Below are 18840 nucleotides of genomic sequence, written 5' to 3'. Positions count from 1 at the left end.
ACAAGTAGGATTTTGTTTTGACAAATTTGCCTCGGAAGATATTCAGATTAATGAAACATAATTGTATAAGTCTATATCACAATTAGTTAACACTATCATATTGATTTTAGTTTTAATTTTTACTATAATAAACTGTACAGCGTTTCAAAAAAATAGACATTTTATAAATAGAACATTGAGCATTACGTCCAGAATATATAATATGTTTTGTGAATAATACTGGCCATCATAATATGTCAATTTTATATATTCACCTTCCAATTCCATTTTTTATTGGCTTTTTAAACAGAAGGTCTCGTTTCAATACTTAATTTTCATTTATCACATAATGCAAACCGAAGGAGAGAAAGGCTAACCTATTTTTAAATGTACTATATTTAAAGAAATCTGTAAGTTAAAGTGCTCCAGATTAAAACACACTTGCGATTGTCTCAAAACATGGCTTTCTTTCCATAATTTTCTAAATTATTATTTCGGTTCTTTTACAATAAATTCTCTATTCAGAGGTCATTGTCTATTTTAATTTATAATTTAAAATGTTACAACTAGGGTAAAATTGTTACATAATAGCCTATAAATCTTTGTGGCAACTTTTTCTTTTACAAATTAAGAATTTATATATTATGTACACACATATACACAAACAAAGGTACTTTTCTTATATTTTAAAAGTATTTTGTGTGCACGTGGAGTATTTAGTTTAATAAATAACAAAATTGTATCAGTCTTAAAAATGTAACAACAATAATTAATACAATACGTTAAAAAAATCACAATAAAATTTAATTGATTGTTGTATTAAACTGTTATAATTATATTAAGATGATGATTGGAAAAATACTATAAGTTTATTTTTTTTTAACTGCCTAGCTATCAAATGATTGATAGACAAGGCAAAACGGTCGCTAGCTAACTGTAAGCCCGCGGTGAGCCAAACGTGTGCACTTCGGGCAACTCACCGCTTTTCTGAGGCAAATGATATGGTGACACGAGCCGCACTTCGAACAACGGGAAACCTTTCCCAGCTGCCAAGGATATATGACATCCTTGAAGGGGCAGATCTCGCACATGAAACCTCGCCCTTGGCACAACTGAAACGGATTAATTTGTAAAATTTACTATTCCAAGAAATTTGTTAAATTTTAAATTACCTGACATTTTGCAACATGGTTGGTGCTTTGGATGACGATCAGGTTCAATTTCTGGAGCAGTTCTCCAGTTTTAATTTGAATAAAATTGACGATTGAATATGTATCACAGTCTCGCAATAAATGCCCACTTAGGTTTTCAAATTCATCTTTGGACCTATTTTTGCACAAACAAAATATCATACCAATAATAAATAAATCAATAATTATGATTAATCTACTATCATTTCATTGTTAGATTTAGTTTGCATAATTATTTAAAATAGCGAGTTACCGACAATGGAGACCAGCCCCCAATAAACTGGGGTACTTTTTATTCCACCATCGGCCCTCGAACTTACTCACTTACCCAAAACAAATAACTATACACATACAAACTGTACAGCTACATAATATTTACAAATAAAATATGGGGAAACACTCCAGTTTTCATTTAAAAAACTTATGGAGACCTAACAACCCTCTCTCATGCTCAAACTGTCTTTATGTAAGGTGCCATGGCTACTCACTCCCTATAAGGAGCCAAGGCATCACCCTCCTCTACTATGTGTGACCCTCTGAGTTACCTTTCTCTACTATCGAGACACCTGCATGGGATTTACTCTATAAGCAGGTGTATGTGTGTCAATTGCTTATCTTCAAACATGTGAGGACGATCCCTTCCTTGCGTTTCAGATCAATCACCACTTAGTCATACTCTTGACACACAAGAGCTTCTCGGATGATCTGCCCCACTGATACTGCCACAGTTTATTTATTTATTTATTGTTTCTTAATACAATGGATACCAGGAACTGGAGGAGGTCTTCCTGAGCACTACAGCTGGACAGCTTATTGTACTTTATTCTTGGCTCTATTTTTGGTAACTCGCAACACGCATTTGAATTGAGCATCCTGCGTGCCAGCATTCTTCCATCGAAGAAACTTGGAGGTTGGGACCAAATTCAGGGTCTGAGATCCGATCCCGCCCCAGACCTTCCATTGATGAGTTCCTTGTCAATTTCTTTCAATTGCGCACACCGGTCCCCTTAAGCGTTAAAAAAAGTCCAGAGGTGACAGTGGGGATCGAATCCACAACAGCGGGATCTACTAGCCGAGAGTCTGACACCTTAATCACTCAACTACCATGGCCCCCCCATAATTCTTTACTACTTGAATGCCGAATTGCGGTGGTTTGTTGCCCTCCAGCCTGTGTCGGGTATCTAAATGATACCACCATTTACTGAGGTGCTCCAGCTTGTCATATTTCTCTAACTAGAGTACGGCAAGAGAGCCCACTGAGAATCTGCCAAGGATAGCTGAAACAGTTAGGCCGAGCCTCTAACGTCTCGAATAACCCCAAGTGTATGCTAAATCACATACGACTCCGTCGTGTACACATTGCAGTGTTGCAATAGTGGCCACAAAGTGAAAGCTTCCATGGCGCAGGCCATACCCACTGTCCATTTAGCTCAACAGAGATGCGCCAATGTACATGACCTGAAGTACTGCAAGTTTGTTCCTGGTAGGAGCCAGGGAGGCGTCGACCAATTTTCCAGCTTGGGGACGGTACTTGAGCAATTTGTAATTATGTGTTTACTAATTCTACCTATAAATGTCACTAGAATGTTGTTATTATAGTCATGATATTTTTGTTTTAAAAAAACTGGTTTTAAACCTTGAACTTAAATATGACATATCATAAATATTGACACAAACATTGGCTAATGGATAAAAGTCCTTTTAGATTAACAAGATAATCATTTGGCAATAAATAAACAAAATTCTGTCATGACCTGGCAATTGTTTAAACAAAGTAACATTTTCTAGATATAAAATCTTATTACACAAGTTCAGCAGGTTTAATACAATGAACTTTTTTTTTAAATATGGAATTATTAAGATTAATCTTTTTATCCAAATTTGTTGGTTAATACTAGACAACATTTCTATGTGTGTTTTTTTAAACAATAAAGTAAAAATATTATTTATTAACATTTACTTCCAACCTTCTTCCGTCTGCATCCATCAATGCAAAATTGCCATACCTCTTAAAATACAATATGAATATAGTAAATTATTAATCTAATACTATAAAAGATTGCTGATGTTGGGTGTAAATTCCCAAAATGTCCAGAGTAAATGTTAACGTTTTTAGTTTATTATTAAAAAAAAAACCACATGGAATGTTGTCTGATATTAACCAACAAATAAATAATTGATTATTTAATTTACAAATATTGTTATGTGAATTTTATAAACGATGTTAAATTGCTTAATAAAAAGAAAATATAAGTATGAAGAGAAATAATCTTTTTTTTGTAGTAAATTACAACCCACTTTAAATTTATAGTTAATTCAATTTGTTAAAAAATAAGCCGATGTCAAATTAATGCCAAAATTGTTCCTTTCACTGACTTTCCAATCTTGTTTGCTTTTCTGTTGCAAATTATCTTTTTGTGTTGATTTATAAATATATTTGATGGAATGTTAGACAGTTTAGATTCTGGCTTACAGTTCGCTAGACTACTTTTCAAGTTAATGCTGTTTTTTGATGTGTAGAGTACAGTGACGAAGTTAGTAGCAGGTAAGTTAAGAGGCAGTTCTGATTTCGATGATAAAAGAATGCCAGGGAAAGCAGATAATTACAAACTTAAACCTACAACTGAAAATAACACATGGCAGAGTTGAGAGAAAGTGGAATTTCATTGTACAGGCAAGTGTAGTTTCCCATTTGTAGAAATTTGAGTATGCTAGCTATTTGAATAATTAGTTTAATTAAACAAAACAAATTTAAGAAATGGTTATTTGTAATTTACTTTCACAAAACAAGACAATTAATTTATTAGAAGTTTGATGGCAGGGCACTTTTCACTTAAATAATTTATCTTGAACAATCAATCAATTAATAGATTGTAGTAATAATAAAAAGTACTCTCTTAAAAAAAAATAATAATAATAAAAATATAGCTTTCTCTAGGGAGGTGGAAAACAATACAAATGTGTGGCCCAAAGATTTTGTAGTAAATATGGGATATAAATATAAAATTAGCCTACTTGTTATATACAACTAAGATTAGAACTATGGTCACTATAGAGTTTTAGTATGGTGGCCAAATCCTTAGAAAAGAAAATTGATAAATTAAAGAAATTAAAGAGATTGACATTTCTACAATGCAAACTTGCCCTGTTTCAGCAATGGAAATGGCATTAGGTTTGCTGCCGTTGCATATGTACATACTAAAGTACAAACAAATTCTCATGGCAAAATGAATAAAATTTAGTTTAAGAGTACGTCATGCATAAAAATTAATGAGATGGTTACAAATATATCCGACAAAATGAAATTAAAAGAAAATTTTGAAAGACCTTTCCAATAAAAATAACCAGAGATGCTTGGAAGAATAGAACCTAAAAGGCAGAAATATCACAATATCCTTTGTGAATGCAAAGCATTAGCTCAGAAATGGTTGAGCCTCTTTGGAAAGGTGAGAAATGTTTAAAGAAATAAGCAAAGAGGAGCCCCAAAAGTGGAACACTATCATGTCATGTTTAAGATGTGTACCATTTTGGTTGCCCAGAGCAGAACACAATTTATCACAAAAAATAGCTCTCTGATGAGTACTTTTTTAAAAGTTTTTTTTTTCCTGTAGTGGATGCCAGAAACTGGAGAAATTCCCCTAAGCACTGCAACTTTGTACAGCATATTGTACTCCTTTCTGGCTCCATTTTTGGAGTACACGTATATGAATTGAGAACTGGTATGCCACTGTTCTTCTATCGAAGAAACACATTTTCGAAGGGGGGCCAATTTCAGGATTGCTAAGATTTGATCCCACCCCAGACCTTCCATTGATAGTGCCACGCCAATTTTATGCCCTTAGGTGTCAGAAAAAGTACAGATGCGACAGTGTGGATTGAACCCACGACTGTGGGATCTACTAGCTTTAAGAGACTGATGCCTTAACCACTCAGCTACTGTGGTCCCCTGGTAGGTTTTTAAAAATAATGTAAATGATTTTTTTTTAATGTTTACCAAAGGGATAAAAATTATATGACAAAAGAATTGCAGCCTCGCAATGCTAAGTCAATGAAAAGTAAGAAACCCACAGAACGTTTGTTCAATTTGGGTGTGTATTTGAATAAAAGTAGTGTCTAAACAAACTAAGCAAATTACGTGGTTTAAAAAAGAAAAAAGTTGACATGCTGCTAAAGGTAATGGACTTTTCAAGGTTTGGAAATAATGAAGGCCGAATTCCCTAATAGATCTTTTAGATCACAATAGAAGAAAAGGAGAGTTTGGTCAACAGTGATCCCGAAGAAGGAAAAAACCTTAATGAAAATATTTTATCATGTTACAAATTAGCCAAAAAAAATCCGGGAAAAATGTTAACAAACAACAAGTCCTCTTACTATAATTTCATTTAAAACTACATATTCATCCATTTAAAAAAGTAATTTTTGATTAAAAACCCATGAAGGATAAATGTTTTTATTTATTTCTAAGTTCTTGTAAAATTCAAACGAATGAGAAGACAGTAGTATTTCGTTTTCATTAGTGTGTGTGTTTTATTTGTTTTACTTGTTGTGTTAACTGTTTTAATGTTAGGCAATGTATATAGCAGTTATAAATCTGAAAGTGTAAATTATTTATTATATTGTGACTTACTCTTGAGTATAATATCGGCACTGGAATAAGAACTCCTTAAGGAGTGGTAACTGTAGCCTCAATGTCCTCAGCTTTTCTAGATTTTTTACTCTTTTGTAAAGATCAGGGTTCCTGTCACTGACATTGAAAAGCGGATCATCCATCATCTTCTCAAGAAGATTGTAGGAAAAATCTGATACTGGATACCTTTAAAAGTTAAAAAAAAAATTAATTCACAATGGAATTGGCACAAAAGTACTATAGAAAAACCTACTTGTTGAAATCCCATTTGGACAAAATCCTCCCTGGTATAAGCATTTGTTTGTTCTTGTGGCAGCCAGTGCAGAAATACCTTGCTAAATAGTTGCAATACCTGAATTTGTGCGAATATTCTGGAGCGACTTTCATACCGCAGCCAGCACAAAGGTAATTTTGTTTTTCCATTTGCTCTTTTCTCCTTGAATTTTACATTTTGTAATGAATTAGGTTTTTTTTAAAGTTTGAAGTAAAATTTAACAAAGGAAAATTTGAAAGTGTGAAAATAATAAAATTACTTTGGAGGTGGCTGAGTTGTAAATATAATCTGAGGCCTAGGTGGAGCCCAGTTTTCAGTGCCTCTCAATGCTGTTGCATTCTTCATTTGATCGTCATCGATAACAAATGTATCCAGTGTAGAAGACTTAAAAAAAGTTTTAAAATTAAGAAATTAGTCAAATTTATGTCCTTGTTTTAGTCGGCTGTTGGATAATCAATTGCTAATTTTAAACTTATGTTGAAGTGAGCGGCCCCAGAAGAAAAGTCCAAATGCTTCGTTGTCAATAAATGTTTTGAACAAAGCATTTGGACTTTTCTTCTGGGGCCGCTCTCCTCAACATAAGTTTAAAATTAGCAATTAGTCAAATTTACTTTTAATTTTTAACACATTCAGTGCTGGTAACCAGCATGCAAGCCAAGAAGTATCACAATTTTTCATCCTATTTCGACATGCTGCTAGGAACCCAACAATTTTTACAGTGGAAGAAACTGCATTTCTTTACAGTGTAGTTTTAGTATTTTGCCAGTATCAATTGTTTCCAAATACCATGAGTCTTGAAATAGGAAATTTTTCCCAGCCAGGAGAGTGAAAATTGCAATACCAGGGCGCACTGAACATGTTAAACCATTCTACTACCACAAACAACAATGAATCACCTTTTTTGATAAAACTTCTCCATTAGAGATAAGCCATTGGATTTCTGATGCCTTTGGTAACTGTTTATCTTCAAACTTTGACAGTAAGGACAATCCAACTGATTCAGCTGTATTGGTTTGGTTTGTCTCAGGACTTGTACTCCTCAATGTAGTCGAACTCTTCAGTGTAGTGCAAGAAGTTGAAAGTGGACTGGACATGCATGTCCCTGTTGTAGATTTTTGTATCTTGCCACCTAAGTCCGCCTCAGAGTACAAAGATGCCATGGAAAGACTGAGACCTTAAAATAATTATATGAATCAGACTATGATTTAAAGGTGTACCAAGAGTTCAATTTTACCAGACTTATTCATTTCGTGAAGATTCAAAGAGGACACTTGATCCATTTCAAGATCATCAACACCCGTCGATATACTGTCATTTGAACCACCAAGTGAATCTGAAGATCTAGGACTAAAGCTCTGATCTGTTGTAGCTTAAAAAATAAAAATGTATGATAAATAAATGTAAATATTCATAACGGGAGAGAGGGAGTGAGAGAGAGAGAGAGAGGGAGAGGGAGAGGGAAAGGGAGAGGGAGAGAGAGAGGGGGAGAGAGAGGGAAAGAGAGAGGGAGAGGGAGAGAGGGGAGAGGAGAGGGATGAGGGAGGGAGAGAGAGAGAGAGGGAGAGAGAGAGAGGGAGAGAGAGAGNAAGTGAACGAGAGAGAGAGAGAGAGGAGAGAGAGAGAGAGAGAGAGAGAGAGAAACTTACTATCACTGCAAGATATTGGTCCAATTTTTTCATCTGGTTTTATCCTTCTCCGAACTCTTATTCTTTGTTTTCTTTCCTTGAACTCTTCATCGCTCTCCTCTACACCATCATACATCATTTTCTCCCATTTATTACACTTGACTTGTTCTATGGCAGCAATAATGGCCTCACAGATACTGAAATGGGCGTTTTCCCTGTCCAGTTCGGCATGGGATTGTGTAAAAACCTTAGAGGAAAGGAAACTAGTCAGACTTTGGCCTTGCTCAGGCTTAGGGAAGGAAGACCCTGTTGTCATTGGTAGTATACTCCTCCCTCCTCCGTCCTCGATAAATGAAGTTTTTACATTTAAATCCTGGCAACTTTCACCTGAAATATTCTTTGTATATTTTTTCATCCATTATTTGAATAAAATAAAACATACTTGTGCTGACTGAATTATTTCTTTGTAATTTTTCATTCTTCTTCACCTTGTTTGCAAAAGGTTTTTCATTTTTCAGCGAACTGTAAACAATCTTCTCCATGCTCGGATTGATTTTTTCTTCAGAATGCTGTTGTAATGTTTGTTATATATTATAAAAATATAATGAATTGATTAATGATTTATGACTTTGTGAATAAATTACCCTGACAGGACTTGAAGGTTCAGTTTTACTTTTACGGCTGGAAGACTCGAATGAACCTTTAGGTTGATTGTCGTTAATATTTACATCTTCATAAAACATATCAGGAAGACTCCTCCAAGGTTTAATTTTATAAAGAACGCCTTCTTTCTTGTCTAAGGCGACAAAATCAAAACATAAAACGATTATAAATTAAAATACACGCCTGTACAATTTACCTGGCTGAGATTGTTCTGGTTGCTCTTCGGTTATCCTGGACTCCTCGGCTATTTCCTTGGTTGGAATGGACGTTTTTTTTGATAAGTCAGTCATTTCAGTGTTGGCTGCCTTTTTTAAATCAAGAAGAGGCTTCGGAGACCACATTGTTCTCTGTATTGACTCAGGGAAAGAAGAACACCTCCTATGAAATTTCTCTTGTGCTCGAAGGCTTCTTTCTGAGAGATACTAGGTGCACAAATATTGAATTTATGTGTTATTAATAAAATATGTCAAAAATACTTTTAAAAAAATTACATCAAATGAACTGATAGTATTTTTTTTTGGAAAACAACCTTAATAACAAAAAACAAAAAAATTCTCACCTGAACTATATTCTAAGATTAATAGATGAACTAAAAACTCTCTAACTAATTATATCACGATAATTTTTAAAATATTTACATAATTGAAAAACTTTATGTCATGTTTTATATATATGCAATTGAAAAAAAATTATAAACATACGAGGCAAGGATGGATTTCAGCTAAAAGTGGTAGTTGATTTTGTTCTATAGCTCTGAGGCAAACAAGAGATGCTTCAATATATCTAGGTTGTCGGAGGAAAGCCCTAGAATTGTAGCAGGATGCGAGATGTTGTTCATCCGACACCAGCCACGCAAGCTTTTCGGACAAACTATGAGTTTCTAGGCTAGAAAATGAAGAGGTATTAAAAAAAAGTCACAAAAACAGCCATAAAACAAACCTGTTGTGAAGCCATATCATAGCTTTGTCTGTATGCGGATGTGGAGGAGGTGAGTTTGGAGAGACCGGTGTTGGAGATGTTGCCAATGACGGTTGCAGCCAATTTAAACCCTGTATGAAAAGCCAACAATCTTCTTCGCCCTGAAATAAAACCTTTTAGTATTTTACAAACATCAAGTCAAAATAAATAAAAAAACATACGTTTTGTTTAAATATCCTGAACTCGTGTTTGAGTATCCTCTCCAGTATGCTGTGAAGACGGCTTAGACCACCGTATATATCCCAAACATTCGCTACCTGGCAGTTAAGAAGACCTTCTACAACTGACTTTAATGTCTGAAGCAGCTGTTGATGGCTTTCATCCATCCTCAATCATCTAGACAATCTTGAAAAATAAAATCCATTAATTCTTATAAACCTATTAAATCAATAAATTAAACAACCTGTAGAAAACATCTTGAGGATGTTTTCCAACTTGTTCATTAACAATTCAATTGAAAACCACCTATGCTCTGACACGTGAAACAAGCACTGAATTAAAGAATGTGGAAAACTTATAAAGAGCAAGAAATGCAACTAACACAGATAAGGAGATGATTCATTCTAGATACGATTGACAATAAATAGATACCACACTGGAAGAAAATCACAAGATATGTACCCAAATAGATAATTCAGGGGTGTGTAAACAAAAAGAAACTATCAATAAAAGGTCAATAAAATCATAAAATTAATTATTTTACATGAAGTTCTTTCTATTTTCAAAAGAGCAAATCGGCTGTTTCAACAATGTGTTGGATTTAATCAAAATAAATGACAAAATGCTAGGAATTATAGCCTCTTTTATAATTATATTGTAAAAAAATTATTAGCAAATTATCAAATATCAAAATAGTAAGATAATGGAGCTATTTATTTAATACAAACAAAACATTTATCATATAGGTTCATTGTACAGGTTTTGTCAATAGGTGGAAATTTGGCAGACCAAGCTTATAAAGACTGATTGTTTGACAAAACCGAGTAAAGATAGATAAATGTTACCCTAAACAGGAAAAAATATATGTTTTCAGTTTAGCCGTGTTTCAACTTGATAAACAGATAATTTTCAAAACATTTACAGCACATTTTTATCTAATGTTCTATTTGAGGCAGAAAATGCATTTTGGGCATTTCATAGCTTTTGGAAGGTGTTATCTCAAAAACCGATGAATTGTAAAAAAAAAAAAAAAAAAAGCATATTGGGTATTAGAAAAAACTTATTATCTCCTTATTTTGAATCAGATAATTAACTGTTTTTCAACATTAAAGGTTTTTCTATTGGCATCAGCTCTTAAAGGGTTCAGTATAATACACACCCCTGACTAATACATACATCTAGCTGCAAAACAAGTGTCTAAAGATTTTATAAATAAATTTTTAATGTTACAATGAAATGCCATGTTGTATTCTGATTTAAAAAAGAAAATTGCTACCATCTGCAATTTAAAACTACAGCAAATATATATATTTACAATCATTTACATAATCTAAGGTCTTGATTGAGATGAAAAAGCACGTGTTACGAACGAGATTCGAACCCACAACCTTTGGGTCAATATGCTGCTGTTCTGTCCACTTGAGCTATTGTGGCTTCTCACAATTCAACTTCATAGCCCAAGTGGTTAGAGCAGTGGTATCAAGCCGAAGGTCGTGGGTTCGAATCCTACTCGTTCAACTCAACCAAGGCTTTAGATTAAAAGTATAATTAATTAAAATAATTAACACAGTCAATTATGACTACCAAATAGATATATGGATTATTTTCCAATTTCACTTCTTTTCAATAGATTATAGGATTATAGAGATGAGCTTTATGGGACAAGGCTTGGGCAAGATTATTGAAGTGATCGGGGATTTTATTGTCGAGTTCGATAAATTTTTTTAATGATTTATTTTTGGATAAATGGATAGTATTGGAGACATAATACAAAGCATTTACAAAAGATAAAGACTATAAATTGAAAGGATTGGGGACTTTGGATACTGGAAGCTATAGTGGTTTCCCACAGTTCTATATCCTTAAATATGTTGCAGGGGCAATTTGTAGATTTTCAATTTGCTTGTCGATAGCTTTGACATCCCATAAGTTTGTAGAAACTTGAGCATCTGTTAGTCTTGTCATTTCAAGTGAAACTTATGGTAACAAACGCAGTCAGATTTGGAGATATGAAATGTTGTAGTAGATTGTGGGGAAAGATTTGCTTTGAACTGTAAATTTGACACATGACACACTTCTAATTCAGATTTACACTAAAGATTTTGTTGTCAAGAAATGAGAAATATTCACTCAATTGAAAATATTTAAACTGAGAAGGCTGACCAATCACCAAAGCAAGTAGTTAACAAAATGAATGATAATTTTGTGGTGGAACAAAAATTTTGATCTTACTCAAACAAATTAAACTGCCAAAATATTGATACAATAGCTATAGCTTTCTACAATGGCTACCCCTTCATTGTAAAATCAGCCCAAAAAATAATGGCTTTTATTTCCCTCCATATCATAAAATACATAATTTCAGAACCACAGAAAATACTTTGTACATAAGTGGTGAGATTAAAAATAGGAGTAATTTAGTATATACAGTAACCAAACATGTAACAATTACAAAATTATGACTATGTTCAACAGTAGGTTCTTCTTATCTTTTTTTCTTTCTTAACCTTCATATTTAGACAGTTTTATTATGTATATTAATATTTAAAAAAATTGTTTGAAAGATATTATTTAATAAAATATTTGGCTGAGATAATGTAAACTGTTTGAAAAAGTTAATATTTAAAATACTGACATGCTATACTTCAAAACTGCCAATAAAGTAAATATTTATAATTACCTCATCAATTAAAGAATCATAGAGTAATGAGAAAATCAATATTTGCTTAAAGCCTGTGCCAATAAATGGAATTTGCAAGTTGATTTGCCTGAAGAATTTGCTGTTATAACAAAAATACAATTACATAAAAAATCCGCACAGAAAACCCAATCGGCATAAAGCTGACATTGATTATTTTAAAAAAGGTTTAAGTTGTTAAATTATTTAATTTATCTATATTTTTCATGTAGTTTTTTAAAAACAAATACATTTTTTTAAAATTGTTAGAACAATCCTACTGCTAAATTTGGTGAACAGATAATTTTTTCAATTAATTATTCTTTTTATCTAAGGTCTTAGATGAGAAGAAAAAGTTAGTGTCACAAGTAGGATTCGAACCCAAGACCTTCGGCTCAATACACCGCTGCTCTCCAAGTGAATCGAAGTCATGACGGCTCGAGTGGTTAAAGCAGCGGTGATTGAGCTGAAGGTCATGGGTTCGTATCCCGCTCATGGCACTAAGTTTTTCATCTCGTCTAAGACCTTAGATGAAAAGAATAATTAATATAGTCAATTATGACTGCTAAATATGCTTATATGGATTAATACTGATTATTCTTGAGGCTTATGTTGAAAAGTACAATTCTAATTCTAATTTTACTTGCAAACAAAAATATACTTGTTTATTAGTAGAAAATTTTTAATTTATATTTGGATGGAATTTGAATGCCGACAGTGGTAGTGTATACTTATTCCAAAATAACGATAGAAATCGCACAAAATCTCCCACCTATACACATTCATGTACCAAGGGTGGCTTTTGAGAGTGCCAATATGCACTTGAGATACAAGGAAATAAAAGCAGATCGAAGTAGAAGCTGTTACAAAATTCTAGAGAGAATTAAATAAATGAGAAGAAAGCTCAACTTTGACAGACTTTCCAAGTGGTCACAGATAAAGAGGTCTTTAGAAAAAAGGCAACCCTAAGTTTCTGGAAGATGCCCTAATATAGTTTACTGATAGATCAAAGATGAAACCAGAAATACACCCTAGCAAAACCCTTGGATCTGTTACAACTGTATTCATTCTAAGCTGAAGTCCATGCAATCCAACTCCCTGTACAGGAGTTGATAAAGAAGGAAAAGAAGGGTGAATGGATCTACTTTTGCCTAATGGTATTGTAAGGCGGTCCCCTCTTAGAATAAGTGGTAGTTGTTAAAATAAGAACCACAAAAATTAGTTTAAATAACCATAAAAGAAAAGGTTATAAATTGGAAGGGGCAATCACCCAGAAGAGAACGTGATGTCCCCTCCAACCTGGGAAACATAACTCTGCAATAATTAAGTAGTTGGTCAAAGGGTGTCATATCAAAGACAGGAGTGACGTGACTTCCTCATAAACCAGGGAAACCTAGCCCTGCAATGACCCTTTGACACAGTTGGTCAAATAAATAAGAATGGTGTTTTAGACCAAGGATGTTTCCCACAAACCTGAAAAACATAAAGCTGCAATAGTTGAACAACTGATCAAATAAATAACTAACATCGAGTTATTTAGTGCTGAAGGGTTGTCACAAGGCCAAAAATAAGTAGCGATGTGGGACATTGTAAATTGGGGCCTCATCAACTAGGTGCACAACAGCTGTCTTCGCTGGTCTACCCGTGATATGAGAATTCCCCGGGCTTTTGATTTTCCTTTCTAACCCCTATTCCAGTAGAGAAACTGGTATAAAAAGAGATGATTTTGAAATCAAAAATCAGTGTAGACCAAGGGCTCAAACCAGTGAGTTAAGCTCAAGAGCTCACACCAGTCAGGCAAAGTCTCAACTCAGGCAGTCAACCCCAGCAGTCAATTCGGAAGAGAAGCAACAATACTCTGTCTGGGACTGACCAAAGGCACTCAGCCAGCTAGAGCCAATGAGGAACAGCTGTTGTGACCCATCAGATCATCAATTGTCGAGGTATTGGATAGGTGCTGAGGGTGCTAATCATGGCGAGCATCATTTGGGGTAAGTCCCTTTGTTAATAGACTCATCCCAGATTTAGAGATGTGGCTGACTTGTTAGATTAATTAAGATTTTGTTGTGGTTGAGTACATAAAAAAAGGAAGTGTGTTAAAATAAATGTTGAAAAATATATTCTCTGATTTACTGAATTCTCAAACCTTACTTTCCCCAACATAAGAAAAAGTAGCAAAACGCTTATGCCGACTACTCTCTTATCCCTTAGAGGAAAGCAAGCGAATATAGAGAGATAGTTTAAACCTTCACGCAGTCACCTACTTACAGTACTAAGACAACCAATTATTACAATTACATTTATACAATACAATTATGTTACATGTACATTAACAATTATAGTACATACAGCATATTGTACATATATAATAAGATCAATGCGCAACATAATTGCTAGATTATGGAATAAATGATTAATGTTTGGGGAAGATGTGGACAGCTTAAAGTACAGATTTACTAAGCTATTGTACAAAATTTTAAGTTTCAATAACCCATGTGCAGATTATCTTACAGAATAAATATTAATTATTAAACTTTTGAGGCAAGTAGGGCTGATTTATCTTCAATATCTAGTGTATATTTGGTGCAAATTTAGTAAACATTAGATGATTGTCAGCTACATCATCTATGACATTTGATATAATAAGCCTATCATAAGTTTATTATATGGATGTGCTAAGCTTTTGGTGTGTGTATGAAGAGCTTATTGTACATATATAGTGAGCTGTTGTTTTTTAAGCAAATATGGCAAACTTTAAAACTTTAGGTGATGGTATGGTCAACTACTACATCTTTTGACATAGGCATGAAGTATGAGCTCTTAACAGTTAGCTTATAACAGTACGCTTCTGGAGCAAATTAGTACATCTTATGGGACAAATTATTAAATTTTTGGTAATGCTATGGACAGATTTACAAAGCATGTAGCATGTGAAATACTGTGTGAAATACGGAACTTTTGTTGTGAGTACACCTTAATTATTAACTTTTCGTGCAAGTACAGTTGACTGTATTTTTATGCAAGTTTTTGGTACTGGTTTAGTCAGTTTATGAAATAAATTATTAAAATTTAATATATTCCTTGGGGGATTGTTGGAAGAAGCACCTCTATTCTTGCTAATAAATTAAATGTAAACAACAGATTTTATTCATGCTGCACCAGAGTACTCGATATTCTTCAGAGTATTATAGAAAGAAGCACCTGTATTCGCACTAATAAATTACATTAAGCACCCAATTTTAAAGCAGATCATAAGCAAAGTAGACAACAAAAGAAATAATACTTGCCTTATACAGATTTATTTCAGCAAACAAATTTTTTATTTAAAACGTATCCTCACTACAGACAACAAATATACACACAACAACAACAAATTCCTAGTTTATTACCTGGTTTTTATAACTTATAAAATAATTATATAGTCTATATCCAACATGCCATTGTGGGGTTGGTCAAGTGGGGGGAGGGTGCCGGGGGCTGATCTTGGACCAGGACATGAGGGCTTGGTGGGCAGGTTAGCCCCAGACCCTGACAGGATTTGGACTTAATAGAAATGATGAATGGTGGAGTGAGTGCGGTGTTCAATCCTTTTTAAAAAGATAGTTCCTGCTTACAGTAAGTTTAGAGATAAAAGATAAAAAATTAGAACAATACCTTAATATTATTAAAATATGATAAAAATAATAATAACAATTAAAACAATTAATTTAATTATTTGGATGTTTAATATTATTTATGTACATATTTAAAATGGGAAGTAGATCAAAATCTATTATATTATTAATGCATTTATCTCCATGTTCAATTTTACATTTTTTAATTTCAATTTTCTCAAATCAATCTAAGTTTTCTCCCTTTGTTGAAACTATGTAACACTGTCGTATTTAAATTTGAATTGAAATTATGTTTTGTTTCTTTTAGATGGTCCTTAAATTCCGAAAATTTGTTCGATTTAGGCAAGTGTTCTTTTACTCTCGTTTTTATTTCTCTACCGCTTTGTCCTATATATTTATATTGCCAAGTTGTCTACCTTGTCTTTTGGACACAAAGGTTTTGAGAGGATGTTTTTAAGTGAACCCGTACTTCTAAAAGCTATTCTAAAACATTTTTGTTTAAAAATTTTACTAACTTTTTCTGATAATTCACCAATGTATGGCAAACAACAGAAACCTAATGATTCATTTATGATGGCGTGGCTGAGTCCTATTATGGATTCTTTTAAAATTAATTTTTTTATTCTTTTAACTAGCAACCTATCAATAAATATTTCTAGATACCCATTGTTAAGGTTTTAATAGTTTCTAATTCTTTTTTATAGTTAGCAGGTGTAAAACGTAGAAGTTTTAACATACGGTCTATGAGCCAAATGAAACCAGCCGACAGCACCATGGGTGAGAAGAATCTGCTGGTATCATAGTGTCTGTAGTTGTGGGTTTTCTATATATGTCTATTTCAATTAGGTTGTTTATTATGGAGAATTTTAGGTCTAAAAAGTTCAAACAATCATCTTTGTTAATTTCCAAGTAAAATTTATATTACGGTGTAGAGAATTAATTAGTTGGAGGATTTCTTTGAGATCCTCTAATGTTCCCGACCATATGCATAAAATATCATCTACATAGCGTTTCCAAAAATGGACAGATTTAATTAATTTGTTGTATGATTTGAAAAGATTTTTTTCAAAATTATCCATGAATATTTTGGCACAGAGTGGGGATAATGGAGACCCCATTGGTAATTCTTTCATTTTGTAAAATTCATTATTGAATTTATAATAATTAGATAATAGGCATATAATTAAGAGGTCTATTATATCATTTTTTACAAATTTGTTAATATAATTCTCGGTTGTTGCTTTATGAGTTACATTCTTCAATGGGGATATTTGTGAATAAATTAGTAATGTCAAATGACACTAAAACATTCTTGGGTATATTCATGTTATTTAATTCTTTTATCAATTCTAAAGAATTGTTAATACCGATACTTACTGTGAGTAGGATTTGGACTTTTCCATATATAATGTAAATGGTTTTTAGCCACTGGAAAAGGCTCTGAACATTAAGTTAAAAAACAAGGGAAAAATTGGCTTGGTAGGCTTCGCCCTTGGCAGCCTCGGGCCTCTGGTCCTGCTCTCCCAATTCTCCGCAATCACAACAAAGCATAGTTAATGAACAAAAATTCACGCAGCCCCAGAGTACTCGATAATCCTCTGAATTTTATGAGAAGAAGCACCTCTATTCTTGCTAACAAATTACATTTAAACACAGATTTTGTTCAAGCTGCACCACCAGAGTACTCGATATACCTTCGGGGATTTTGGGAAGAGGCACCTCTATTCACTTAACAAATTACATTTAAAGACCAGAATTCATTCTAACTGTCCCAGAGTACTCGATATTCCTCAGAGTATTATGGAAAGAAGCACCTGTATTTACTCAATGCACAGTTACAAATACAAATTGTTTTTCATTTACCATCTTCATTCAAGCTAATAAATACAGTCACACAACACATATTCATGCATGTGTATTCCTGAGGGATTATTATCACTAAAAAATACATTTGTTCCAATACATAACGTATATAAAAAAATTGGTAGTCAGACAACCATTTAGTCGTTATTGTTTCCATGTGTTTAAATAGTCTGACCACTAATTGAATGAACAACTTAAGGAATAAAATAGATATAGAAATAGATACAAGTATATCATAAATATAAACATACAGAAATCTGCATATATATTTTAAAATATTTATCCACTGAGGTAATTGATCAGTGATCTTTGCTCAAAGTTCATGCACAAATCATGCATGATAACCCAAATTTTTCTTGGCATAAAATCTGTCACTAGGTGCTCTACAGTGACAAGTTCCCTACACAACAGGCCTGACTGTCGACTGTCTGAATTGTCTTCTAACTATTGAAATTTCTTGGTTTGATTTAAACAATGCATCATTGTTCTAACTATCCTGGTCTGTTCTTATCGGGCAAAACCGGTTCGTCTGCCTGACAGATTTTTCATTTAGTACTTCAATAGCTGGAATTACAAGTACAAAAAATAAAGTAAAAGATTAATGGCAGTGCTGCTTACACTGAATACAGTTAATGCACAGAACATAGTTTCGACAGAAGCGCGTAAACAACAGGAACGACCTACTTCCTGATTCAACGACCAACTGTAAGACACGTTCAAACGAATGACTCTCATTTATTTAATGTACGATTCGGCTGTGAATACAAAAATAACCTTGGCTGCTAAATTGGACACACCTACTGTAAATCCTTGGGCAGAAGGTAGTAATAATAGATGAGACGGTATTGTCCAAAGGGATTCCCTTGACACACCACTTTTTATGCTGTATCACACAAACGTTCCATTTTCAATCGTCAGTGTCTATCAATTCTACTCCGGTTGTGTAATTTCCCTTTTAAAAACGGAACATATTCCGTCTGGAGAGGTGCGAGAAGCGAAGAGGATTATTTTTAAAATGCTTGGCTCACCAGTGAGGCGTTGGACGAAACGTTGGTATTCTTGATATAAACCGAAGGGCGCCGAGCTCGTCGACATAATAAATTATTCCTTTTAAAGGTTGACGTTCAAAACATTCGCGGCCCTTATCTATTTTATCAAAACCCTTACAATAACCTAGACGGCGATAGAACT

The 18840-nt window shown here is 33.5% G+C and overlaps 1 protein-coding gene across 3 annotated transcripts; it reads right to left on the bottom strand.

The window, feature by feature from the left end:
* Window positions 1-778: 778 nt before the first annotated feature.
* LOC106665805 (run domain Beclin-1-interacting and cysteine-rich domain-containing protein) lies at window positions 779-18798 on the bottom strand. Of its 3 annotated transcripts, none has more exons than XM_014392533.2 (15): window positions 18678-18798; window positions 9498-9681; window positions 9298-9437; window positions 9060-9243; window positions 8555-8780; window positions 8340-8491; window positions 8138-8264; window positions 7717-8082; window positions 7305-7439; window positions 6967-7244; window positions 6330-6454; window positions 6050-6232; window positions 5797-5982; window positions 1152-1305; window positions 779-1091 (listed from the first exon to the last, which is right to left on the bottom strand). In XM_014392533.2, exons 2-15 carry the CDS (start codon window positions 9660-9662, stop codon window positions 906-908), a joined length of 2607 nt encoding a protein of 868 aa, XP_014248019.1. In that variant the 5' UTR covers window positions 9663-9681; window positions 18678-18798; the 3' UTR covers window positions 779-905. The 3 variants fall into 3 exon arrangements, with proteins under 3 accessions (XP_014248019.1, XP_014248021.1, XP_014248020.1); XM_014392535.2 differs by lacking the exon at window positions 18678-18798 and adding an exon at window positions 18447-18671; XM_014392534.2 differs by lacking the exon at window positions 18678-18798 and adding an exon at window positions 9740-9963.
* Between the last annotated feature and the right edge of the window lie 42 nt (window positions 18799-18840).

This window comes from Cimex lectularius, unplaced genomic scaffold (assembly GCF_000648675.2).
Source record: "Cimex lectularius strain Harlan isolate CLEC.00 unplaced genomic scaffold, Clec_2.1 scaffold197, whole genome shotgun sequence".
Classification (NCBI taxonomy): Eukaryota; Metazoa; Arthropoda; class Insecta; order Hemiptera; family Cimicidae; genus Cimex; species Cimex lectularius.
The sequence above is the reverse complement of the archived record's forward strand: the minus strand, read 5'-3'. Positions and strand labels throughout refer to the sequence as shown.